The sequence below is a fragment of the Natator depressus genome, chromosome 23 (genome assembly GCF_965152275.1).
Source record: "Natator depressus isolate rNatDep1 chromosome 23, rNatDep2.hap1, whole genome shotgun sequence".
Classification (NCBI taxonomy): Eukaryota; Metazoa; Chordata; order Testudines; family Cheloniidae; genus Natator; species Natator depressus.
This window is the reverse complement of record NC_134256.1, coordinates 23181038-23206706: the sequence shown is the minus strand read 5'-3', so window position 1 is coordinate 23206706 and position 25669 is coordinate 23181038. Positions and strand designations below refer to the sequence as shown.

At 66.3% G+C, this 25669-nt stretch overlaps 2 protein-coding genes across 4 annotated transcripts; both read right to left on the bottom strand.

Moving 5' to 3' along the window:
- Window positions 1–1654: 1654 nt before the first annotated feature.
- LOC141976173 (protein bicaudal D homolog 1-like) lies at window positions 1655–11111 on the bottom strand. 2 transcript variants are annotated; one of them, XM_074936968.1, is made up of 9 exons: window positions 11059–11111; window positions 9935–10190; window positions 9118–9330; window positions 7418–7570; window positions 6698–7108; window positions 3920–4603; window positions 3170–3321; window positions 2823–3015; window positions 1655–2320 (listed from the first exon to the last, which is right to left on the bottom strand). In XM_074936968.1, the coding sequence occupies exons 2-9, from the start codon at window positions 10145–10147 to the stop codon at window positions 2315–2317; spliced, it is 2025 nt and encodes a 674-aa protein (XP_074793069.1). In that variant the 5' UTR covers window positions 10148–10190; window positions 11059–11111; the 3' UTR covers window positions 1655–2314. The 2 variants fall into 2 exon arrangements, with proteins under 2 accessions (XP_074793069.1, XP_074793070.1); XM_074936969.1 differs by lacking the exons at window positions 1655–2320; window positions 3170–3321 and having other exon boundaries at window positions 2895–3015.
- A 1701-nt stretch (window positions 11112–12812) lies between these two features.
- On the bottom strand, window positions 12813–22382 carry TKTL1 (transketolase like 1). 2 transcript variants are annotated; one of them, XM_074936976.1, is made up of 14 exons: window positions 22291–22382; window positions 21451–21568; window positions 21003–21116; window positions 20131–20228; window positions 19036–19227; window positions 18832–18959; window positions 18240–18433; window positions 17950–18114; window positions 17723–17879; window positions 17372–17502; window positions 16688–16771; window positions 14601–14697; window positions 14406–14525; window positions 12813–13706 (listed from the first exon to the last, which is right to left on the bottom strand). In XM_074936976.1, the coding sequence occupies exons 1-14, from the start codon at window positions 22308–22310 to the stop codon at window positions 13534–13536; spliced, it is 1791 nt and encodes a 596-aa protein (XP_074793077.1). In that variant the 5' UTR covers window positions 22311–22382; the 3' UTR covers window positions 12813–13533. The 2 variants fall into 2 exon arrangements, with proteins under 2 accessions (XP_074793077.1, XP_074793076.1); XM_074936975.1 differs by having other exon boundaries at window positions 22253–22359.
- Window positions 22383–25669: the final 3287 nt, after the last annotated feature.

Sequence of the window (25669 nt, the reverse complement as noted above, 5' to 3'; positions counted from 1 at the left end):
TCCACTCTCCAGGCCATTGGCCGGGGTCCCACATTCCCTCGCTGGCCCTGTGTCCCCACAAACCCCCTCTCCCACCCCCTCGTTAAACCCGTAACACCCAGGGAAACTGAGTCCCACCCCCTCTGCATGCAAACCACTGATAACACCAAGAGAACCCCCCACTTTGTCACAGGGGACCCCTCGCCTGACGCTGGGACCGGCCTCTCCAGCTGGCACCAGTTATACAGGGACCCCTCGCCTGGCACAGAGACATGGCCCCTCTGTCTGGGGCTGGTTATAGGGGCCCCTTGCCCGATGACAGGACAGCCCCCAGTCTGGTTATAGGGGGCCCGCACCTGATGCTGGGATGTAGCCCCCCCAGCTGGGTTGGTTACAGGAGCCCCTGGCAGGAGGCTGGGGCAGGCCAGCTGGTGAGCAGTTGGACATTATGTAAGACAGGAAGTGCAGCCAGTGAGATCCAGCTGAACAGTGATCTCTGCTCCCCCCGGGTTGGTGGTTAGAGGGGGGGGAGGGGTGCTCACAGTACTCCTGGGTTCTCTCCCCAGGTCTGGGAGAGGAATGGGGCCTAGGGAGCTAGAGCACAAGGGGGCTGGGAGCCAGGATTCCTGGGTTCCGGGTCAGAGCCGCTGTGTAACCTTGGGGGAAGTCACGCCCCCTGTGCCTCAGTTTCCCTGCTCACCCTTACAATCCCAATGCAGGGGCTGCAGAGGGCCAGGTCAAGGGGAGCTGCGCAGCACCCGCCCCTATAGCCCCCCCAGTTGGGATCTGCACAGCAGCCAGCCTGACAGCACCCTCCCCCCATCTCATTCATATTCCCAGCCAGGTTTGAGTCACTGCTTCCCCTGCCAAGGGCCCGTCTAGACCAAGCCAGCCCCAGGCGGGTCAGATTTTCATTTCCTCTCCGGTAAGCCAGGGGCCCAGGCAGGGGGGTGGAGTGGGAAGGCTGGGAGGCAGGACACCTGGGTTCTATCCCCACCTCTGCCACAGACCTGCTCTATGAGCGAGGGGCAAGGATGGCCTCCCTTGGGCCTCAGTTTCCCCCCCTTTGTCTGCTCCAGGCCAGGAGCTCCTGCAGGCAGGGACTGTGCCATGCCCAGCCCACACTGGGACCCCCAGCTCAGGCAGGGGAGCCATGCAGCACCCAGCACAATGGAGGACCCTGATCTCAGGCCCAAGGGTCTACAGGGGACCCCATACAACAAGAGGACTCCAATCACCGGGGGTGGGAATGTAGCACTCCACACAATGTGGGCCCTGACCCAGCTGTGGCATGGGAGGCTGGAGGCATATGGGGCAGTCAGTACAGCACCTGGCACTTCAGGGGGGAGGCCGAAGCAAAGACCCCCACAGCCCCTGCTAAAGCCAGCATGATGTGCCCTCACGGCCAGCCTGCCACCCAAGCTCCCCACAGCCCATTCACTCTGATCCGCCCCCCATCCTACAGCCGTGGGGTGCATGGCACGGGCCACGCAGCGCCGTCGCCCACCCCCCAACCAGAGGTCCAGGCCTGAGAGGAGACAAAAGCTGTTTAATTAGAGGCAAAGTAACCAGGCCCCGGTCACGTGTCTGACCCCGGGGGATACACAGAGCAGTTCATACAGCGCACGCCCCCATACCCCGGGTACCCCCCAGCCACTCCCCTGAGATCACCAGCTCGAAGTGCAAAACGGTGCAGTGAGAAAAGGGGATAGTGCCTCGAAAGTGCAGGTGTTGAGGGCCTCTGAGCGCCAGGCCCGGCCCCGCACCGAGACACCCCTGCCCTGTGTGTGTGTGTGTGTGTGGGGTCTCTGAGCGCCAGGCCCGGCCCCGCACTGAGACACCCCTGCCCTGTGTGTGTGTGTGTGGGGGGGGTCTCTGAGCGCCAGGCCCGGCCCCGCACCGAGATGCCCCTTCCCTGTCAGTGGGGGGAGGGTTCTGAGCGCCAGGCCCGGCCCCGCACCGAGATGCCCCTGCCCTGTGTGTGTGTGTGTGGGGGGGGGTCTCTGAGCACCAGGCTTGGCCCCTGCCCTGTAAGTGTGGGACCCTGAGCCACCCCCATGAGGGCAGGAGGAGGAGGAGGTCTCCCTCAGCAAGGCAGAGACACCGGCCAGTGCTCCGCCCCCAGCCCGCAGTGGGCCGGCTGGCTACACCCTACCTAGCCCTGAGCGGTTAAGGCCCGGCAGCCGCCCGCTGGCGGGGGCAGCTGCGGCAGAGGTCAGGGGTCTGTCGGCAGTTTGCAGCATTGAAGGCACGGGCGGTGAAGGGCGGTGCCGGTCCTGGCGCTGGCTCTGGTTGGCACCAATCCTGCATGTTTCTCTGCAAGGCCGCTGAGGTCTCAGTGCTGCATGGGAAAAACCCAGTTACCCTCGGAGCAGAGCAAAAGGGATACGCCCACAACCCACGGCACCAATCCCTGCCCTGCACACCTTAGCCCCACTGCCCCCTCCCTGCCTGGGGGGCAGAGACCAGCCAGGGCACAGGCCCCATGGCTGGACAACCGGTAGCCAGGGAGCTTTGCCTGAGTCTGCAGAGAGCCTGAGCCCTTCACTTCAAGAGACAGAAAAAGACACCTCCAGGCTCCTGAACTCCCACCCCAGCAAGGGGCTTTGTTGGGTTCAGGAGCACAGGAGCCCATGCGCCCCAACTGCTGGGGACCCAGGCTGCCACCCCTGGGGGCAGGGGATGAGGGACTCCCTCTGGCCCCAAGGTCTGGAACAGGACCGTGGCTGTGGGGTGCAGCCAGGCCCTCCAAAGCCCCATCCTGGTTCTGTGCCACCTGGAGGTGCCCCTGGGAAGCCATGAAGGGGGCAGGCTAACAGGCTGGGGGCTGGCCTGTGCCGTACCGCGGTGCTCCTGGTGCTGCGTGGTCTGGCCCGGGTGCCGTGGGCTGGGCTCTCCAGGCTCTCCAGGCGCTGGGTGAGTGCCAGCTTCTGCTGGATGGCCATGCGCAGCAAGGAGCTGAGCGTCTTCTTCTCATCCTCCGCCACGGCCAGCTGCCGCTGCATCTCGTCCAGCTGAGAGACGTACTGGTCACACCTGGGGGACACAGGGGGTCAGGATGGGGGCTCCGCCCGCCCCGGCTCAGTCCCCTGTGGCTAGCCCCGCCCCCTAAGTAGCCCCATCCCCACCCAGTAGTCCTGCTTCCTGGCGGGCAGTTCCAGCCCTGTGCCCCATCGGGGGCTCCCCTCACCGGCTGGCAAACATGGCGCGCAGGGAGGAGAAGGTGGTGGCGTCCTCCTTCAAGGCCTTCAGCTCGCGGCGCAGCTTGAGCATGGTGTCCGACACCAGGGCCTTCTCCCCCTCGTACTGCCCCTTCAGGTTGGAGAGCGCCACCTCCGCCGTCTGGGGGGAGATGGGGGGTGAGAGCCGGGTGGGCCCGTGCCCCCCCTCCCGCAGCCCCACCCTCTGCCCTCTGGGGGAGACGGGAGGTGGGAGCTGGACAGGCCTGTGCCCCCCACCATGCAACGAGGCAGTGTGGGGAGGGGAGAGCCGGATGGGCCCACGCCCCCTGCATGCAATCCCCATCCTCCACCCACAGCCTCTGCCCTCTGGGGGGAGCTGGGGGGCGAGAGCCGGAGGGCCCACGCCCCCACGTGTCCGGACACACCCACACCCACAGACGGCTGTGGAGATGGGAGGGTGAGAGCCAGCTGGGCCCGCAGCCCCCACCCCCACCCAGCCTCTGCCCTCTGGGGGGCGAGACCCAGACAAGCCCGTCTCCCCCATGTACCCGGACACACCCACAGCCCCCCCCATACACAGAGCCTCTGCATCTCGGAGTCGGTTGGGCCTACGCCCCCCCCTCGCACAGAGCTCCCACTGCAGCCGCAACCCCTCCCCCCATTAAAGGAGATGGCTGACTGGATCCAGACAGGCTGCCCCATGCCCCCTTAAAGGGAGGGCTTAAGGTGCCCGGACGAGCCCCCCGCAGCGCGCCCACCTGCTTGTTGGCCTTGAGCACGGTGCGCAGCGTGGCGATCTGCTCCCGCTTGGTGCTGAGCAGGGAGCGAAGCTTCATCACCTCTTCAGCCAGCACCTCCTTGTCCTGCTCCAGCTCGGCGGCTGGCGGGCCCTGCCCGGGGGGCCGCTGCCGCCACAGGACCAGCGCCCCCTGCAGGTGCCCCAGCTGCTCCCGCAGCACCACCACCAGGTTGGAGACATTGAGGGGCTCCCCAGCAGGTGACTGGTCCTCACAGGGCCCCGCCCCTGGCTCCGGCTGGAGATGGGTCTTGCCCGCCGGCTCCCTCTTGCCCAGCAGCCTCCTGGTGCCGCGCCCGTCCCGGTAATAATCCAGCACCACCCGCTGCGGCGTCAGGCCACGCCAGGCGCAGACCTGATGGTAGAGGGTGGCCAGTTCCTCCGTCAGCCCCAGCAGCTCCTCCTGGGCCTGGGCCAGCCGGGCCTGCAGCTCCCCTGCCAGCTTCCGGGAGGCCCGCAGCTGCCCCTCCAGCTGCGCCACCAGGTCCTGCCAGGGCTGGGGCTCCGGGGATGCTGGCCTGGCCTTGAGCTGCTCCAGGAGGAGGCCATTGCGCTGCTGCTGATCCGTCAAGGCCACCCTGGCGCTGTCCAGCTGCCCCCGGGCCTCCTGCACATCAGCTGCCAGGGAGGCTTTCTCCCGGTCCACCTGCAGAGAGAGTTGGCAGGCCTGTGAGCATGGGGTCTCGTGTGTTAGAGTGGCAGGGGTTGGGGGGGGGCTGTGACGAAGCGGGACTGTTCTTAATGTTTCCTCTGAACACTGTAGAGGTGCCTCAGTTTCCCCTAGGCATTTCATAAGTCTCTAGAGGGTGGGATAAGGCAGGGAGTGTAATTGTTGCAGAGCAAAGGGCCAGGGTACATAAATGGCGACACTCTGTCTCCTGGCCACTGATGGCCTGGGCCCTTCCCCCTGCCAGGTGAGAGCTAAAGGGTTGGAGAAGAAAGGAATCCGGTGCCCTCCTGGCCCGGGAAAGGGACAAAGCCCAGGGGAGGTGGGGCTGGAGAGAGTTTCAGTTTGGGGCTGGCTGGGGACGTGGACTGAAGGGCAGATGGGGTTGTCTGGCTCACTGCCCCCCAAAATGGACCCGGCTGAGGGGTCTGGTTCTCTGCACCTACAAGCTCTGTGTTAGACCATGTTCCTGTCGTCTAATAAACCTTCTGTTTTACTGGCTGGCTGAGAGTCCCGTCTGACTGCAGAGTTGGGGGGCAGGACCCTCTGGCCCCCCCAGGACCCCGCCTGGGCGGACTCGCTGGGGGAAGTGCCCGGAGGGGCAGAGGAGGCTGGAGGCTCCGGGGTCAGAGCCAGGAAGGGGGAAGCCGGGTGAGCTGTGTGTCCTGCAGACAGGCTGCTCCCCGAGAGGAGACTCCCCCGGAGTCCTGCCCGGCTTCGTAGGGAGCAGATCCAGAGCATCGCCCGGGGACCCCGTGACAGGGGCTGGGAGCCAGGACTCCTGGGATCTCTCCCCAAACACCCTCAGAGGGTTGAGGAAGGGGAGCAAGGGGTTTTGTGGATTAGAGCAGGGGGGCTAGGAGCCAGGACTCCTGGGTTCAATCCCCAATTTGCCACAGATTGGCTGTGACCTTTGGCACACCTCTCTCCCCTCCCCCCGTTGTCTGTTCAGGGACCCGCTCTTGGTGTGCGCGCGCTGCGCCCGGCGCCAGTCTCCATGGGGGGAAGGGGGCATACGGCACCCAGCACACGACGGGTGGGGGCTCCCGGGCCGTGTCTCCGAGTGCTGTGCGGGTTCGACGGGAAGCCAGAACAGCAGTGTTGTAGCTACCAAGCACAAGGGCGTGTTGTGGAAAGCCCCAGGGGGCTGGATGGTTACAGCACCTGCTTGCCAGGGGCTCGGAGATCTGCTGGGTGCCAGAGACAACTTGGGGGAGGGGACTCCCCAGAAGCCACGCCAGAGCTGGCACGGAGGCCTGGCGCAGCATTAACCTGGCAGGGCCCAGGTGCAGCCACCAAGCGAGACAAGATGCGCTCTGCGGGGGCCTGCTGCTGCAGGATGTGGGGTGTATCAGTGGCTTCCTGCCTTGCTCCACCCCCTCAGCGAGGGCGACCGCGCAGGCGAGAGCCAGCAGGCGAGAGCCAGCTGCGGGCCACGCTGGGAGACAGGCGGGACTCACTGCTCGGACCAAGCGCAAGGAATTCCCAGTTCACACCAGCTGGACGCCAGCCCCACTGACTTCAGTCTGATATTCCAGGGGCAAAATGGGTGGGGGCAGGGAAGGCTGCTTCCTGGTTACAGAAGTCTTAATGGCCTCATTAATGTGCAGAGAAGGGGGGGTTGGCAACGAAGGGGTTAACTGATGACACATTCCCCCCCCAGCTGCTCCTGCCAATCGGGCTCCCCATTGCTAGTGGCCAGGCCCCTCTTCACCCACCTAATGGGCTCAGCCCTTCATCCACTCTTGGATCTGAACCGGGGTCGGGTACAGGGGAGGAGACACCAGGCCACCCTCCCCTGGGAGCCCCTGGCACCAAGACCCCCACCGCGAGGTGCTCTGCCGCCCCATACCCTGCCCTGAGCCTCCAGGCCCCCTCCCCCTAACACGAGATGCTCTGGGATCTTCCCTTACCTGGAACGGCTGGAACCCCGAGACTTGCCCCAAGCCCTGCCCCCACCATGAGGCAGCAAGGAACCCCCACGCCCCCCCCACAACCTGGAGCAGGCCGCGCCCCTGAGGCCCCCCCCCACTGACCAGAGCAGCAGGGAATCCCCCAGGCCCCGCCCCTGACCTGGAGCAGCTGCTGCCGCAGCTTGTGCACCTCGGCCAGGCTGAGTTCACTGAAGAGGTCGGCAACGAGGCTGGGCGCAGGGCGGGCGCGGGGAGTGGACGCCCGCTCCCCGAAGTCCCCCACGCTGGCGCTGCCATTGGCGAAGCCGCTGTCCAGCTCCTCGTCCTGGCTTAGCTCCTCCAGGCCGGCCTGCAGGCTGCCCAGCGAGCCGGGGCGGCCCCCGGTGCAGGCCGCCAGCTCCCGCCGCAGCTCCCGCCGCTGCTCCCGCTCCACCGCCAGCGTCTCCAGCGCCTCCTCCAGCTGCCGCTCCGCCAGCTCCCGCAGCCGCCCCAGCTCCTCCAGCTGGGCGCCGGCCAGCACTGCCTCCTCATCCCGGCACCGCAGCTCGTGCTTCAGGGCCTCAAACTCCACCTGCCGGGCGGGGGGGGGGTCAGGACTCCTGGGGTCTCCCCTCAGCTCTGAGAGGGGAGTGGGGGCTAGTGGGTTAGAGCAGGGGGTGCTGGGAGCCAGGACTCCCGGGTTCTCTCCCCAAACACCCTCAGAGGGTTGAGGAAGGGAAGCAAGAGTTAGCACAGGCCACATAAGCGGTTTCCTCGCCCTCTCCTGTCCCAAGTGAGGCACAATCAGCCCCTCCAGCACAGGGGCCCCAGGAGATCTTCCCGCCATCCCGAGAGGCGGCCCACAGGGGCCCCGCAGCGTGAGAGGCTGGGGGCGAGGTACCTGGTTGCCCTTGAGCACGGACACCTGCTTCTGCAGGGAGATGTTCTCCTCCTCCAGCTCAGCGCAGTCCTGCAGCTGCCGCAGCTCCCGGCTCTTGTACTGCTTCAGCTCCTCCCGCAGCTGGGCCTTCTCTGCCTCCAAGGCCTGGCACTCCTGGGGCAAAGGGGCACCATTAGTGCCCCCAAGGAGCAGGAGAGGGCCCACCCAGGATGCCTGGGGGAAAGGAGAGAGCCCGGGGACCCAAGCTACGGCACAGCCCACCTCAGGGGCATTGTGGGCCCCGAGTGCTCCTGGCTTTCCCACTGCTCACTGGCCTAAGGGGGGAGTTTGTGGGCAGGAGGGTGGGGCAGAGACAGAACCTGCTGTAATACTTGGTATGAATCCTGCGTGCGCCTCACTTTCCCCTTCTGGTAACTAGGTGGTGGGGAAAGGCTGCTCACTCTCGGGGAGGTGGGAATGGCACCTGGCTGTCCCAGGTTTGGGGCCCAGGTCAACATGTAGACAATGGCAAATCCAATCACCGGGCCATTTACTACCTAGCAACTCAGGACCACACACACCCAGCCACTGCAAACAGCTAGGGAACCAAGAGCTATGGGGGGAGGGGGGCAGGTGGGATGGGACAGAGGAGAGAGGGACAAAGCAGGAGCCAAGGGGACACCCTTTGGCTGGGCTCTGGGTAACCAGGCCAGGCTGTAACTTCCTGTTCTCTGCGCTAACCAAGGACCATCTACGCTGGGTCCAGACACCCAATAACCCCCTGCTGAGAGCCTCTGCAGGCACTGAAGGGGGCAGTGCTCTCTCTCGGGGTACAAGCCTCCCACAGGTCTCAGAGTAGCAGCCGTGTTAGTCTGTATTCGCAAAAAGAACAAGAGGACTTGTGGCACCTGAGAGACTAACCAATTTATTTAAGCATAAGCTTTCGTGAGCTACAGCTCACTTCATCGGATGCATTTGGTGCAAAATACAGTGGGGAGATTTATATACACAGAGAACATGAAACAACGGGTGTAACCAGACACACTGTAACCAGAGCGATCCCTTAACGTGAGCGGTTACCGGGGGGGGGGGGGGGGGGGGGGGAGAGGGGACACGACCTTTTGTAGTGATAATCAAGGTGGGCCATTTCCAGCAGTTGACAAGAACGTCTGAGGAAGGAGGGGGGAATAAACATGGGGAAATAGTTTTACTTTGTGTAATGACCCATCCACTCCCAGTCTCTAGTCAAGCCTAAGTTAATTGTATCCAGTTTGCAAATTAATTCCAATTCAGCAGTCTCTCTTGGAGTCTGGTTTTGGAGTTTTTTGTTGAAGTATCGTCACTTTTAGGTCTGTAATCGCGTGACCAGAGAGACTGAAGTGTTCTCCGACTGGTTTATGAATGTTATAATTCTTGACGTCTGATTTGTGTCCATTTATTCTTTTACGTAGAGACTGTCCGGTTTGGCCAATGTACATGGCAGAGGGGCATTGCTGGCACATGTCACATTGGTAGACGTGCAGGTGAACGAGCCTCTGATAGTGTGGCTGATGTGATCAGGCCCTAGGATTAGCCTCCCACAGGCGTCCCTCCCATTCAGGTGGGCTCACTGCAGGGAGCGCACGGCATGACGCAGGGGTGCGGAAGGCTCCGAGGGTCGGTCCCAGGAGGCTGGGGAAGCCAAGGGGGAAAGAGGGCACAGGGGACCGCAGGGCACTCACCTGGCGCAGGCCCTGCAGGGCGGCGCGCAGCCGCTCGCTCTCAGCACCCGCGTTGCTCAGCCGGCATTGCAGGTGCCTCAGCTCCCCCTGCTGCTCCCCCAGGCGGGCTGCGAGCTGGGCCTCGCTGGCTGCAGCCTCGCGCACCAGGCTCTCCTCCCGGGTCTCCCCGGCCACTGCCGCCCGTCTGTGGCTGCTGTGGCACTCAGCCAGGGCCTGCCAGACGTGGGGCAGAGAGAGGTGATTGGGGAGGAGGTGTCCGTCACGCGACGTGCTCTGCAGAACGCTGGGTGCAATGGGCACACACAGGGCACTGGGGCAGGGGACGTGGGGGGCTCCCCCCGGCAGTGCCCAGGCCGACCCCATTCTGGGCACACACAGGGCGCTGGGGCAGGGGACGTGGGGGGCTCCCCCCGGCAGTGCCCAGGCCGACCCCATTCTGGGCACACACAGGGCGCTGGGGCAGGGGACGCGGGGGGCTCCCCCCGGCAGTGCCCAGGCCGACCCCATTCTGGGCACACACAGGGCGCTGGGGCAGGGGACGCGGGGGGCTCCCCCCGGCAGTGCCCAGGCTGACCCCATTCTGGGCACACACAGGGCGCTGGGGCAGGGGACGTGGGGGGCTCCCCCCGGCAGTGCCCAGGCTGACCCCATTCTGGGCACACACAGGGCGCTGGGGCAGGGGACGTGGGGGGCTCCCCCCGGCAGTGCCCAGGCTGACCCCATTCTGGGCACACACAGGGCGCTGGGGCAGGGGACGTGGGGGGCTCGCCCTAGTGGTAACTGGGCTGACCCTGTTCTGTGCCTGCCACCCCCTTACCTCCTTCATTTGGGACAGCTCCGAGCTCAGCCCCTCCAGCTGCCCCTCCAGCTCCCCGCAGCGCTGCTTGAGCTCCCCGTTCTCCTCCAGCACCGCCAGCCCGTACTGGGCGGCCTGGACCTTCTCCTGCGTCGCCTCCTGCAGCTCGGCCGCCAGGCGCCCCACCTCCGCCTGCAGCTGGGCCAGGTCTGCGGGCGCTTGCACCAACTCCATGGTGGGCACCGGGCTGGGTCCCGGCGGGGGGCAGCGGGCATGCCTGTGGGCAGGGACAGGCTGTAACCTCCTGCAGACACCACACACCTGTACCCTAGGCCCTCCCGTACGTGGCCCTGAAGTGGGGGGAGGGAATGGAAGTGGGGAGATGCAGACCTACCACTCCATGGGGAGGCAGGAGGGTGCAGGGGGAGGGGCAGGGCCCCCCCCCACGAGTGGGGGGGGAGGGGCAGCGACGGGGGGCGGGGCGGGGCCCCCCCCACGAGCGGGGGGGGGAGGGGCAGCGACGGGGGGCGGGGCGGGGCCCCCCCCACGAGCGGGGGGGGGAGGGGCAGCGACGGGGGGCGGGGCGGGGCCCCCCCCACGAGCGGGGGGGGAGGGGCCGGCGACGGGGGGGGGAGGGGCCGGCGACGGGGGGGGGGAGGGGCCCCCCACGAGCGGGGGGGAGGGGCCGGCGACGGGGGGGCGGGGGCCCCCCCCACGAGCGGGGGGGGAGGGGCCGGCGACGGGGGGGCGGGGGCCCCCCCCACGAGCGGGGGGGGAGGGGCCGGCGACGGGGGGGCGGGGCGGGGGCCCCCCCCCACGAGCGGGGGGGGAGGGGCCGGCGACGGGGGGGCGGGGCGGGGGCCCCCCCCCACGAGCGGGGGGGGAGGGGCCGGCGACGGGGGGGCGGGGCGGGGGCCCCCCCCACGAGCGGGGGCCCCCCCCACGAGCGGGGGGGAGGGGCCGGCGACGGGGGGGCGGGGGCCCCCCCCCACGAGCGGGGGGGAGGGGCCGGCGACGGGGGGGCGGGGCGGGGGCTAACGGCCCCCACGGGGCGGTTGGCTTTGTGGTTCCCCTCGCGCCCCGGCTCCCCAGAGCGGCGCGGCCGGGCGGACCTGGGCCGCCACCCCCTACCCCTCGGCGCTCACCCGGCCTCTGCTCCGCGCTCGCCGCTGGTGTGGCCGCCGCCGCCAGGCCGACCTCGGCCCCGCCCCCCGCTTCTATATACGCCCCCGCCCCGCCCCGTTTGAAATTCCTCGCGCGCCTCACGGAGCGCACGCCTCGTCCCTCTTCTGATTCGCTGGGCAGCACCTCAATCCGCCCCATCCCCCTCTTCCGATTGGTCGCTGCCTTTCTTTCTCTCAGCCGATAGGCCGAGCTTTTAGGTAGCCACGCCCCACCTCCCCTTGCGAGCTTGGCCGCCTTGCGGCCTCTAGCAGCGCCTCCTTCTCATTTGATTGGACGAGCTCCCTCTAGCCACGCCCTGCCTCTCTCCTGATTGGTCGATTTCTCCCATACATCCCGCCTAAACCACGAAGCGCGAGGCTTCCCCAGGGCTTCGTCTCCTGATTGGCTGGAGCTTCCCTTCGCGCCTCGAGACCCGCCCAACAGTCGGTAGAGGTCGAGAAGCTCTGGATTGACAAGGCCAAAGCCAATGGGAACGAACCTCTTTGGGGCTGGCCCTCTCTCCCATTGGCTCAGAGATAGCCAGAGGGGCCCGCCCTTCCCTCCTGCCTCCCTGAGGTGGGGGGGTAGGGGGAAGTGCCACCAAAAATATCCCCCCAGGAAACGCCCCCCGCCCAGGGGCTGATGGGAGGGGCGCAGAGCGGCTGCCACGATGGCCCCCCTTGGCCTGAGTGTCGCCAACGGCCCTGCCCCAGGGGCTGATGGGAGGGGCACTGAGCGGCTGCCACGACGGCCTCCCTTGGCCTGAGTGACGCCAACGGCCCTGCCCCAGGGGCTGATGGGAGGGGCACTGAGCGGCTGCCACGACGGCCCCCGTTGGCCTGAGTGACGCCAACGGCCCTGCCCCCGGGGCTGATGGGAGGGGCGCAGAGCGGCTGCCACGACGGCCCCCGTTGGCCTGAGTGTCGCCAACGGCCCTGCCCCAGGGGCTGGTGGGAGGGGCGCTGAGCGGCTGCCACGACGGCCCACGTTGGCCTGAGTGTCGCCAACGGCCCTGCCCCAGGGGCTGGTGGGAGGGGCGCTGAGCGGCTGCCACGACGGCCCACGTTGGCCTGAGTGATGCCAACGGCCCTGCCCCAGGGGCTGATGGGAGGGGCGCAGAGCGGCTGCCACGACGGCCCCCGTTGGCCTGAGTGACGCCAACGGCCCTGCCCTACGGGCTGATGGGAGGGGCGCAGAGCGGCTGCCACGACGGCCCCCGTTGGCCTGAGTGACGCCAACGGCCCTGCCCTACGGGCTGATGGGAGGGGCGCAGAGCGGCTGCCACGACGGCCCACGTTGGCCTGAGTGACGCCAACGGCCCTGCCCCAGGGGCTGATGGGAGGGGCGCAGAGCGGCTGCCACGACGGCCCCCGTTGGTCTGAGTGATGCCAACGGCCCTGCCCCCGGGGCTGATGGGAGGGGCACAGAGCGGCTGCCATGACGGCCCCCGTTGGCCTGAGTGACGCCAACGGCCCTGCCCCCGGGGCTGATGGGAGGGGCGCTGAACGGCAGCCATGATGGTGCCCATTGGCATGAGTGATGCCAACAGACAGCCCTGCCCCAGGGGCTCATGGGAGTGAGAGGAGCACTGACGGCCCCCCTAAGCATAAGCCCAGGCTGAACCTCTCACGCAGGGTCTGTGGGGGCCCTTAACTGCTCTATCCAGGAGCCTGCTGAACAGCAGCCAGCCCCCTGCCCTGCTTCCCCTCACAGAGTCACACCAAGCCAACGCCATTTAAACCTTTTATTTGGAAGCGCAGGTGAAGGGAAGCCGCCCTGTTGGCGCAGCAGCAGCCGGCCCCGTAAGAGAGATGGGTTTGGTCGTTTCGAACACTGACCGAGCCAGGGGAATGGATCACGCCAGGAACGCTGGGGTAGCAGCTTAAGACACGGTGCTGCTGCATTAATGTGGGTCTCCTTCCCCTAGGAGCAGAGCAGGAACAGGACCGCCCGGAGCAGAGCGCAGCATATGGACGAAGCCTGCACCGCACCAGCTTCAGGTAGGACGAGTACCGCTTGGTCCATCGCAGTGCCTGTGAACACCTGCCCCCCACTATCCACCCCAGGGACAGAGGCCCCCCGGCCATGGGGAGAGGGAGCCTCGCCTTGCCCTGAAGAACCGCTGCCCTGGTGGCTGATGGGAGCCGTGGCAGGCAGTGCCTAAGCTACTCATGGGTTAGCAAGGAATGTCTACGGCCCAGGGCTCCTCGGGGGAGTGGCTGGAAGTTGCTCAACCATCGGAGGGAATGTTAGCCTGCTAGAGAAATAACCAGCTGGACTTGGGCAAGATGAGTCATGTGCCAGCCCTGGGGTGAGGAGGAGGGGGATCACAAGCCCCGGAGACGTGATAGTAGCAGTTTCGGTCACATTGAGCAGGAAGTTAGTAGAAAGAACAGAGGTGGGGGTGGAGGACAGAAAACCAACTGGTTCTCCTCGCCCTAGACATGGACGGAGCGTTAGTTGGCAAAGGTGCTCTTCACAGCCACTATGATGTTCTTGGCGTTGATCCCGAAGAGGTCCAGGAGTTCGGCCGGTTTGCCACTCCGGGGCACACCAGACACCGCCAAGCTTTGGAGCACTATGCCAGGCTCCCCGGACACGGCCGCGGCCACTGCTTCCCCGAGCCCACCTAGCAAAGAGACAGAAGGGTCACACTACGTGGCACTAGCTCTCCTTTCCAGAGGTGTCTCGGTTGCTTAAGATGTGCTAGTCACAGCCCCTCCGTGAGATGTGTCATGTGGTCAGGACAGGCTCGCAGGACACCTGGGTTCCATTCCAGCTCTGTCACCAGGCCCTGGCTTTTCCCAAGCCAGCCCTGTGACCCAGGAGATCCCTTCCAGTCCTTGCCCAGACAACCTGTCACAATCCAGCTTCCTGGCAGATTCTCCCCCCACCCTCCCCTTGGGATTCTGTTCCAGACCCTCCCTCTGATGGCTGGAAACCTTAGTTCCAGTGTCAGTCAATCTTTGGCCAAGTTCACGCCCCTTTGTTCTTGGGCCAGCATCCTCCTTTGGTTTCAACAGCTCTTCTCCCGCTGTATCCAGCAGGCACCCAGACCTGTCTAGTTTGTAATTTAGGCTACACAACGCAAGCTGTCGGTCCCCTCTGCCCCATCCCAACCCTTCTCTGCACCCATCCCAGCGGAGATTCCTCAACACCCTAGACTTGCTGGGGTTGCCCAGCGCTAAAATGGGAAATAACCCTCCTACTCGGGATTCCCCAGCTATCCAAGGCTGGCTTCGGCCCATGCTGGGAGCAAGCAGCCACCCGGCCATTGCTCCCCAATCCCCCACAGGCGTTTGGGAGCCCCCGGCCAATAGCCTCCTACCCTCTCTGTAATGATCCTCCACAGTGATGATGCGCCCTCCAGTAGCCCTGGCACTGGCGATTATGGTGGCTGCATCCAAGGGCTTGATGGTGAAGGGGTCGATGACACGGATGCGGGTGCCTGGAAGGGACAGAGGGTCAGAGGAGGAAAGGGGCAGAGGAGCGAGCTCACGGCCATCCCCCGACTGCTGGTTACCTTGCTTGGCGAGCTCGTCAGCAGCAGCCAGGGCCTCATGCAGCGTGACCCCGGCTCCGATCACCGTGACCCTGTCAGCGTCGCTGTTACGCACCACCTGGGGACAGAGACGCGAGTTACCAACACTGGAGGGCCAGACCCATTCCTGCAGCCAAGGGTCAGGCCTCCCAGTCCTTCCCTTCCCTTGGCAGGCGGGTCCCTGCACTCCCTCAACCCACTGCCTTAGCAGGCACCTTCCCTCTCCTTGCATTAAATCTTTCTTTGGATCTGCTCACCAGACCCTACTCCCCTCCCAGAACTGGGGAGAGAACCCAGGAGTCCTGGCTCTCAGCTCTACCCACCAGATCCCACTCCCCTCCCAGAGCTGGGGATTTCTGGCTGAGACTTCATGGAGTCTCCTGCCACATAGTGGCAGATTCAGGGCTATCACAGTCACCGGGTCTGGTCTCTGCCCTGGCCTGGAGCCAGTCTCCCTGGAGTGACCCCTTTAGCAAACCGGGCCCCAAGGCCCCACATAGTTGCACCGGGGGAGGCCCATGGGTCTTCGGCACCAGTGCTCCCTGTCCCTCTCCGGAGAGAGTCCAGCCCAGCCAGCCCACTGCGGGAGGCTGGTTCAGGCCGCCCGGCTTCCCGAGTGTAGGGACAACACAATGGCCGCCTTTGCAGAACAAGGAGCCATTGATAGGTCACCTGGCCAAGCTGCTGCCCTCAAGGGCCAACCAAGCTGAGATTGCTCCCGGCCTTAGCTCCCTCTTTCCCCCATTCTGCCCAGGGGAGGGCTCCAAATCCCTCCCAAGGGCAGCCCTTTTCCCTGTCACCCGACCCCTTCCCCCAGGCTCTCCAGCCCCGTTCCCATGTCCTGCCTGCGCCTGCCCGCCGCCCAGGTCTTGGAGCGTTTCTGGCTGGAGTCCCACTTGATTTTCAGCCTGGTCTGTAACGGCCCAGCCAGCTGCTGACACCTGCCCACCCACAGCTCGTTCTGCCCTGGGAGCAGGCCTGGACTAGGTCTACATGGAACCCACTACAGCAGGCCAGTGTAGACACTCCCTGCTGCACTGGGAGGGGCTCCCCACCACTGTGGTAAATCGCCCTGCCCCGAGAGGAGGTCTTTTCTCCGGGCCACCTAGCTGTGTCTGCCTGGGGACATGGGTCAGCCCAGCTATGGAGAGCAGGGGGAGGGGGAGATTCCCCCCCCCGCCCTGAGTGACGTAGCTGGTTTAACCTAGTGTAGACCAGCTGAGTTCTTTCCCCCCCACCGGGTCACCATGGAAGGCGGAGAAGGAAACCGAGGCATGCACAGGAATCATGTTACAGATGCTGCCCAACACCCAACACACCAGCAGGGGCTGGCACGGGACACCTCTGTCCCGCTTGACTGGACTCCCCTGGGCTCCAGAGTCCTGCCAGACACTGCTGCCCCCGGCACACTCACCCCTCCTTTAAAGATTAACCACTTCATGCTCCCACCCCGCACAGGAGCAGCTCAGGAACAGAGTGGAGCCCCTTTCTGCTCTGGCCCAGGGCCGGACTGGAACCCAGCATGCCTGGGCTCTCTGCAACGACCTGCCAGGTAACCTTGTGCCTCAGTTTCCCCTCCCACCCCACCTCTAGACTGTAAACTCTTTGGGTCTCTCCCCAGCTCCCTGTGCCCCCGATCTCCCTTGGTCCTTGGCCTGGGAACCCTTTGCCCTGAGGCATTTGGGAGGCAGCTCCGCCAGCGTCCCCCCACAACTGGCCTGGGCAGACAGGAGCAGGGCCAGTTCCCTGCACGGCCACACGCCCAGAGCAGAAACAGCGCTTCCCACCCCCGTAGGGTTGTGCAAGAGAAGCACCCAGAGGCTGGCAGAGCAAGGACCCTGTGCTGCGCCAGGTGCTATCTAGACCCCCAACCCCCACTGGACTGGGCACTGCCCAGACAGCTCGTGGCACCCCGGGGCCCTGAGCTCCACACACGCCCTGCCCCCTCTCCCAGCATCGGGTGAGGCCCCGTCCCCAGAGAGCCTCCAATCCAGACAGGGCAGGAGGAAAACGGAGGCACAGAGTGAGGCCACCATTCAAGGCCCCCCACATTCCTCCCAGCCCCTTGCCTTGGCCTGGCCGATCTCAAACTTCTCCTCTGGCGGGTAGACGACTGGGGTCTCTGGGCGGCTGGTCCGGATGAAGCAGATGCCCTAGGGAGTAGAGGTGGCGGCCAAGGAGCCAGGCAAGGCAGGTCACAGGCAGGCTTAGAGCTTTGTGCCAACCGGCAGCTGTGTCCCTTGCTGACCCCCAGCCACAGTGGGGCTCTGTGATCCCACACACAACCGGGCAGGTCACCCAGGAGGCCGATAGACTTGGGCTGGGTGACCCAGCAGAGCTTTCAGGCCAAGCCATCGACAGCCGCTCCCCCCGAAACGCATGCAGCACCCACCCAGGACAGCTGCAGGATTCCCAGCATGCCATCAAATGACTGGCAAAGGGACCCCAAAGGGGAGGAAATCCAAGGTCGCGCGGATCCGACGATAGAACCCAAGAGTCCTGGCTCCCAGCCCCCCTGCTCTGAACCACCAGACCCCCTCCCCTCCCAGAGCCGGGGAGAGCACCCAGGAGTCCTCACTCTCTCTCGGGGGCAGGCGAATCGAGGGCGGGATAACTGGCATGGCCAGGCCCAAGGACAAGGTGGAGTCCATCATTGGTGCCACCCAGAGCCAGAGCCTGCAGCTGGCCCCTGAGGACGCCCCACAGACCCCACTCCTGACGCAGCAGCGCAAGGAGCCCCCCAGAGCCGTTACCTTGGTGTTGGCAGCGAGGCAGACAGCACGTTCAGCAGAGACGGCGTCGCTGGGGTAGAAGACAGTGCAGCCGGGAATGGCTCGGAACATGGCTATGTCCTCCAGGGCCATCTGCGAGGGGCCGTCCTCCCCTGTGGGGAGCCAGGAGAGGAGCCGGGCTAGAGAGCAGGCTCGCTCGGCAGCACTGGGGGCCAGCGGCCTACTCCCCCGGCCACGCAGCCTCCCGGAGCCCTGACGCCTGGGTTCCGCTCCCAGCCCTGCCACCAATCTGCACGTGGCCCTCCGGCAACGCGGCCAAGGCGCCAGGGCCTGGGGGTTCACAGGGCAGCACAGCGTCCCCCCCATGCCTACCGATGGAGACCCCGCAGTGGGAGCCACACAGGTTGAGGTTGGTCCGGGAGATGGCGCCCATGCGGATGTGGTCGAAGGCCCGGGTGAAGAAAGCAGCGAAGGTGCTGGCGAAGACCACGGCCCGGTCCCTGGCGGCGCAGCCCAGAGCCACGCTGACCTGGGGGGATAGTGCATGAGAGCCGGCCCCAGAGAAACCCCCCGCCCCCCACACAGCCCCCAGCCCTCACCATGTTCTGCTCGGCGATGTAGCACTCGATGTAGCGCTCGGGGTGCACCCGCTTGAACAGCTCGGAAAAGGTGGAGTTCTTGGTGTCACCGTCCAAGGCCACCACACGCTCGTTGGCACCACCCAGCTTCGCCAGGGCCACGCCGTAGGCCTTCCGCGTGGCCACCTGCAGGGCGGGAGAGCGTCATTTCCCTCCCCTCTGGCAACCCTGGGAGGCTATGATGGGGTCAGTCCGGACCCCCTTCCCCTAGCCCCCCGCTCTCCCAACCCTGGGCTCCCCCCTTCCCCCACCTTGTCCCCAATGGCGTATTCCGGCGGCGAGGGCATGCAGATGCCGGCGATGCTGATCTGTGGGACGTCCTCAATGGGCGGCTGCGGCACCAGCACCTCGTGGGTCTGGATCTGGCTCTGGATGGCACCGATGATGGACTCCACCTTGTCCTTGGGCATGGGCTTGCCGTGCCAGTTCTCCGCATCCTCCACACCTGGCACAGAACCACCCCCGGGGAGTGAGCAGAAGTGAAACAGGACTCCTGGGTTCTCTCCCCGGCTCTGAGAGGAGCAGGGTCTGGTGGGTTAGAGCCAGGGGAGGCTGGGAGCTAGGACTCCTGGGTTCTCGCCCCCGCTCAGAGGGGAGCAGGGTCTGGTGGGTTACAGCCAGGACTCCTGGGTTCTCTCACCAACTGTGGGAGGGGAGGACCTCTCCTGAGGTCCCTACTCTGTCACACCCCACAGTAGCTGTCAGCACGGGAGAAAGAGCCACTGAACACTCTCCCCGCCCCCCCGGCCTGGCACTCCTTCCCACCAGGCCTCACCAGCCAGGGAGCCAGCCATGGGGCCCCCGGCCAAGGCTGCAGCACTCAGAGCCGAGGGGGACACTCACCAGGGATGCCCCGTCCCTTGTAGGTCTTGGCCACGATAGCCGTGGGCTTCCCTTTCACCTGGGCCGCCTGCCACAGGGCCTCGTCCAGCTCCTCCACGGCGTGGCCGTCCACCACGTAGGTGTTCCACCTGCCAGGGAGGGAGGGGTCAGCCAGCCCCAGGGCCACCCCCACCCCACCCACGGCCCCGCCCCCATGACACTCACCCAAAGGCCTCGCAGCGGCGGCGGTGCACGTCCGTGTCGTGGCACAGCGGCGCCGCCTCGCTCTGGCCCAGTCGGTTGACGTCCACGATGGCCACCAGGTTGTCGAGCCGGTAGTGGGAGCCGAAGGCCAGAGCCTCCCAGACGGAGCCCTCCGACACCTCCCCGTCACCCAGCAGGCAGAACACCCGATAGCTGGCCAGAGGGGTGGGGTCACCGCCAGACCACGCCACCGAGCTCCCCCCAGCTCAGAGGGCGGGGTCGTCGCCAGACCACGCCCCCCTGAGCTCCCCCCCGCAGCTCAGAGAGGGCGGGGTCGCCGCCAGACCACGCCCCCCCGAGCTCACCCCCCAGCTCAGAGAGGGCGGGGTCGCCGCCAGACCACGCCCCCCCGCGCTCCCCCCCAGCTCAGAGAGGGCGGGGTCGCCGCCAGACCACGCCCCCCCGCGCTCCCCCCCCAGCTCAGAGAGGGCGGGGTCGCTGCCAGACCACGCCCCCCCCGAGCTCCCCCCCCAGCTCAGAGAGGGCGGGGTCGCCGCCAGACCACGCCCCCCCGAGCTCCCCCCCAGCTCAGAGAGGGCGGGGTCGCCGCCAGACCACGCCCCCCGCGCCCCCCCCAGCTCAGAGAGGGCGGGGTCGCCGCCAGACCACGCCCCCCGCGCTCCCCCCCCAGCTCAGAGAGGGCGGGGTCGCTGCCAGACCACGCCCCCCCCGAGCTCCCCCCCCAGCTCAGAGAGGGCGGGGTCGCTGCCAGACCACGCCCCCCCCGAGCTCCCCCCCCAGCTCAGAGAGGGCGGGGTCGCTGCCAGACCACGCCCCCCCGAGCTCCCCCCACAGCTCAGAGAGGGCGGGGTCGCCGCCAGACCACGCCCGCCCCGAGCTCCCCCCACAGCTCAGAGGGCGGGGTCACCGCCAGACCACGCCCCCCCAAGCTCCCCGCCCAGCTCAGTGAGGGCAGGGTCACTGCCAGAGCACACCTCCCCAGGCCCCCCCACAGCCGGGCCATGCCTCCCCCAGCTCCCCTCCCACATTGCCACCCAGTTCTCCCCAGCCACCTACCCCAGGCTGAGGGAGCTCCCCCCACCCCAGGGCACTCACCTGGCCTTGTCAAAGTACTTGCCTGCGTAGGCCATCCCGCAGGCCGCACCCAGGCCCTGCCCCAGTGAGCCTGTGGCCACGTCCACGAAGGGCAGCCTCTGGTGGGGAGAGTGGCCACGTGACAGCAGGGAGCCGTGGGGAGACCCCCACAGCCCCTCCCAGCCCCACCACTGGGGCACCCCTCAGGACCATGTATCCCATTATCAGCAGTCCCCCCGCTGCCCACACTCCCAACTGTGGGTCCCCAGCTGGGATGGGCCCTGTGGCCTTCCACCCTACAGGGAGCAGAGAGGGGTGGTGTCACGGAGTGTGGGGGAGTCCAGGCCCTGCACCCCTCTTCCTGGGATTCACTGAGACTCTCAGCCAGCCAGTAAAACAGAAGGTTTATTTACGACAGGAACAGGGTCTAACACAGAGCTTGTAGGTGCAGAGAACAGGACCCCTCAGCCGGGCCCATTTTGGGGGGCAGTGAGCCAGACAACCCCGTCTGCCCTTCACTCCATGTCCCAGCCAGCCCCAAACTGAAAAACTCTCTCCAGCCCGCCCTGCTCTGGGCTTTGTCCCTTTCCTGGGCCAGGAGGTCACCGGATCCCTTTGTTCTCCAGCCCTTTAGCTCTCACCTCGCAGGGGGAAGGGCCCAGGCCATCAGTTGCCCGGAAACAGGGTGTCGGCCATTCTCTGTGTCCAGACCCCTGCACGTACCTGCCCTCTAGGGCTCTGCAATGACCATACCCCCTTACCCCACCCCCTAGAGACTTAAGAACTGCCTAGGGGAAACTGAGGCACACCCCACACTATTCAGAGGAAACATTAAGAACAGTCCCACTTCGTCACAGGTAGTGGGCTGGTATCCCGGGGACCCCCACACTCACCGGGGTGGGGTGTCCCTCCAGGTCACAGTTGATCTTGCGCAGATTCAGCAGCTCTGGCTCCTTGAGGAAGCCAGCCTCGGCCCAGGCCGCGTACAGCAAGGGGGCAGCATGGCCCTGTGGCCAGGGGGCAGGGTTAGACCCCGACTCCCCAGCACCTCCACGGTCCAGGCCATCCCCCCAAGTGGAACAAGAGGGGAGATTGCAGAGGGGAAGCCGCATGCCCATCCCCCATAGCCCAGCCACAGGGACCCCTGCCCCAAGCCAAGAGGGGACCCCCCCCCACCGATCCCCCCTTGTAGCCCAGCCACGGGGACCCCTCCCCCAGGCCAAGAGGAGACCCCCCCCACCGATCCCCCCTTGTAGCCCAGCCACGGGGACCCCTCCCCCAGGCAAAGGGAGACCCCCCACCGATCCCCCCATAGCCCAGCCACGGGGACCCCTGCCCCACCTTGGAGAGCACAAAGCGGTCATTGCTGGGGTGTGCCGGCTGGCTGGCCCGGTAGCGCATGGCCTGGAAGAACAGCACCGCCATGATCTCGGCAGCGCTGCAGCAGGAGGTGGGGTGGCTGTGGGGGAGATGGGGCAGAGTCAGCCAGCGCCCCCCTGCGGGATCCCAGCCAAGCCCTCCCCCAATCTGCTCCCGCCCAGCCCAGGCCCCGCCCCCAGCAGCCAAGCCCCACCCCTCCGGGCCAGGGGCGTGCCACAAGGCTTGAGCAGCCCCCCGTGGAGTGACACTCGGCCCAGCCAATCAGAGCAGCGAGCAGCTCTCTCCCCTCACACGCCCCCGCACCTGGAAGAGGGGCGACCCCCCCCGCCTGCCAGGAGGGGGGTTAACCCTTGACAAACCAGCGTCCCGCCCCCACCCCAAGCAAGAGAAGGGCTCTGAGACTCCCCCCGCCCCCAGCGATTCCCGCCTTTTCCCCCCCAAGGGTAAATGCCCCCCCATTAGAGGCTGTGCCATGCACCCCCACGTGCACCGATCCCCCCCCTCCTTGCAATGCCCCCGCCGGGGGAAGGGGCAGGCACGGAGGGGGGGCCCCCCCCGCCGGGGGAAGGGGCAGGCACGGAGGGGGGGGCCCCCCCGCCGGGGGAAGGGGCAGGCACGAGGGGGGGGCCCCCCGCCGGGGAAGGGGCAGGCACGAGGGGGGGGCCCCCCGCCGGGGGAAGGGGCAGGCACGGAGGGGGGGCCCCCCCCGGGAACGGGCAGGCACGGAGGGGCCCCCCCGCGCGCAGGCCCCGGCCCCGCTCACCCCGAGCCCGCCGCGCACGTGGCCCGCAGCGAGCGCACCCGCAGCCGGTTCGCCGCATCGCGCAGGGCCTGCAGCCGGGACGGGCCCGGCCGGGGCTCGCCGCTCATGCCGCCGCTCCGGGGCCAGCTCGGGGCGCCGGGACCCCCAGGAGGCGGGACGCCGGGGAGCGCGGCGAGCCCGAGCCGCCGCCAAGCTGCGCCCCGAGCCCGGCCCCCGCGAGCGGCGAGCTCCGCCCCCAGCGCCCTCTGCCCCCGCTGGCGCCGCCGGGGACGTCTCCCTCCCGGCCTGTTCGAGCCGCGCCCGGTCCGCGCCGAGCGTCCGCCCCCGGCTCCACGGCGCCGCGCCGAAGCCGGGCCTGGGAGCGAGCCCCGCGCTCGCCGCCCTCACTCGGCGGGGTGCGGAGAGCTCAAGGCAGGGACGAGATGCACTTTGCCTGGGCCTGGAGCCGGAGCCGGGGCGTCCTCGACACCCGTGGTCTTCCACCCGCCCGAGTTACCGCCCTGTGTCTCCAACACCCCCCCACTGCTCTGCTCTGGCTGGCCCCTTGTCCACAGGACCCCCCTCCACGCCTGGAGTGACCCCGGGGCAGCTGCGCTCAGAACCCAGGCCTGCCCCCCTGGCAATCTGGGCTGACTCTGGATCGACCCCAGGGGAGCTGCGCTCAGAACCCAGGCCTGCCCCCCTGGCAATCTGGGCTGACTCTGGATTGACCCCGGGGGAGCTGCGCTCAGAACCCAGCCCTGCCCCCGGGGCAATCTGGGCTGACTCCGGATCGACCCCGGGGCAGCTGAGCTCAGAACCCAGGCCTGTCCCCCTGGCAATCTGGGCTGACTCTGGATCGACCCCGGGGCAGCTGCGCTCAGAACCCAGGCCTGCCCCCCTGGCAATCTGGGCTGACTCTGGATCGACCCCGGGGCAGCTGCGCTCAGAACCCAGGCCTGCCCCCCTGGCAATCTGGGCTGACTCTGGATTGACCCCGGGGGAGCTGCGCTCAGAACCCAGCCCTGCCCCCGGGGCAGTCTGGGCTGACTCCGGATCGACCCCGGGGCAGCTGAGCTCAGAACCCAGGCCTGTCCCCCTGGCAATCTGGGCTGACTCTGGATCGACCCCGGGGCAGCTGCGCTCAGAACCCAGGCCTGCCCCCCTGGCAATCTGGGCTGACTCCGGATCGACCCCGGGGCAGCTGAGCTCAGAACCCAGGCCTGTCCCCCTGGCAATCTGGGCTGACTCTGGATCGGCCCGGGGCAGCTGCGCTCAGAACCCAGGCCTGCCCCCCTGGCAATCTGGGCTGACTCTGGATTGACCCCGGGGGAGCTGCGCTCAGAACCCAGCCCTGCCCCCGGGGCAGTCTGGGCTGACTCCGGATCGACCCCGGGGCAGCTGAGCTCAGAACCCAGGCCTGTCCCCCTGGCAATCTGGGCTGACTCTGGATCGACCCCGGGGCAGCTGCGCTCAGAACCCAGGCCTGCCCCCCTGGCAATCTGGGCTGACTCTGGATCGACCCCGGGGCAGCTGCGCTCAGAACCCAGGCCTGCCTCCCTGGCAATCTGGGCTGACTCTGGATCGAACCCAGGGGAGCTGCACTCAGAACCCAGGCCTGCCCCCGTGGCAATCTGGGCTGACTCTGGATCGACCCCGGGGGAGCTGCGCTCAGAACCCAGGCCTGCCCCCCTGGCAATCTGGGCTGACTCCGGATTGACCCCGGCGGAGCTGAGCTCAGAACCCAGCCCTGCCCCCCTGGCAATCTGGGCTAACTCCGGATCGACCCCAGGGGAGCTGAGCTCAGAACCCAGCCCTGCCCCCGGGCCAATCTGGGCTGACTCCGGATTGACCCCGGCGGAGCTGAGCTCAGAACCCAGACCTGCCCCCTTGGCAATCTGGGCTGACTCCGGATCGACCCCAGCGGAGCTGAGCTCAGAACCCAGTACTTCAGGGCGCAGATGTGTGCAGACTGAGCACTCCCATGCGTGTGTGGGACCCCACCTGTGGCTGAGGCCCTGGGCTTTGCAGGCTCCAGGAGGCATGGGGGGTGGGTTAGGGTGAGGGTTAGGGTTAGGGTTAGGCATGGGGGGTGGGTGTGCGGTGCTGGAGTGCTGGCATCATGCCCAGGGAAGCTGTTAGCAGCTGCTTGGTACCTTGGCAGGGGAGACACGCCTCAGAGCCTCTGGGGTGGGGCAGGGGGCTGGTTACACGGGGACCCCCCGCCCGGTGCCGGCACGCAGCCCGTCGGGGGTGGGGCAGGGGGCTGGTTAAATGCTTTTGGGGTTCTGCTGGGGGTGTATTTGGAATGTTCCTGATAGACCCACTCACTCCACTCAGGAACCAGGGCACCCACACTGCCCCAAGAGCAGGAGTGATTCTTTTACCAATGCGGGAAACTGAGGCACACACATGCATCATACAAATGTTACACAAAATTCCCAGTGGGTACAGCGCCCCTGTGACCAAGTGGGAATGTTCTTAATGATTTTGCTGAATACTGTGTGGGTGCCTCAGTTTCCCTAGGCATTTCTCAAGTATCCAGGTGGTGGGATAAGGGGGGTGATTGTCTCCCTGGCAATCACCGTGATGGTGTCCGCAAAGAGAATGGCCGACACCCCGTCTCCTGACCACTGATGGCCTGGGCCCCTCCCCTGCAAGGTGCCGACTGAAGGGGTTGGGGAACAAAGAGATCAGGTGACTCCCCAGCACAGCATGGGGAGGAGGTGACCAGCCCTCTGGAGAAAGAAGTGGTTCGGGACTATTTAGAAAAGCTGGACGTGCACAAGTCCATGGGGCCGGATGCGCTGCATCTGAGAGTGCTAAAGGAGTTGGCGGCTGTGATTGCAGAGCCATTGGCCATTATCTTTAAAAACTCATGGCGATTGGGGGAGGTCCCGGAAGACTGGAAAAAGGCTAATGTAGTGCCCATCTTTAAAAAAGGGAAGGAGGAGGATCCTGGGAACTACAGGCCGGTCAGCCTCATCTCAGTCCCTGGAAAAATCATGGAGCAGGTCCTCAAGGAATCAATCCTGAAGCACTTACACGAGAGGAAAGTGATCAGGAACAGTCAGCATGGATTCACCAAGGGCAAGTCATGCCTGACTAATCTAATCGCCTTCTATGATGAGATAACTGGCTCTGTGGATGAGGGGAAAGCAGCGGACGTGGTGTTCCTTGACTTTAGCAAAGCTTTTGACACGGTCTCCCACAGTATTCTTGCCAGCAAGGTAAAGTATGGGCTGGATGAATGGACTATGAAGTGGATAGAAAGCTGGCTAGATTGTCGGGCTCAACGGGTAGTGATCAATGGCTCCATGTCTAGTTGGCAGCCGGTACCAAGTGGAGTGCCCCAAGGGTCGGTCCTGGGGCCGGTTTTGTTCAGTATCTTCCTTAATGATCTGGAGGATGGTGTGGATTGCACCCTCAGCAAGTTTG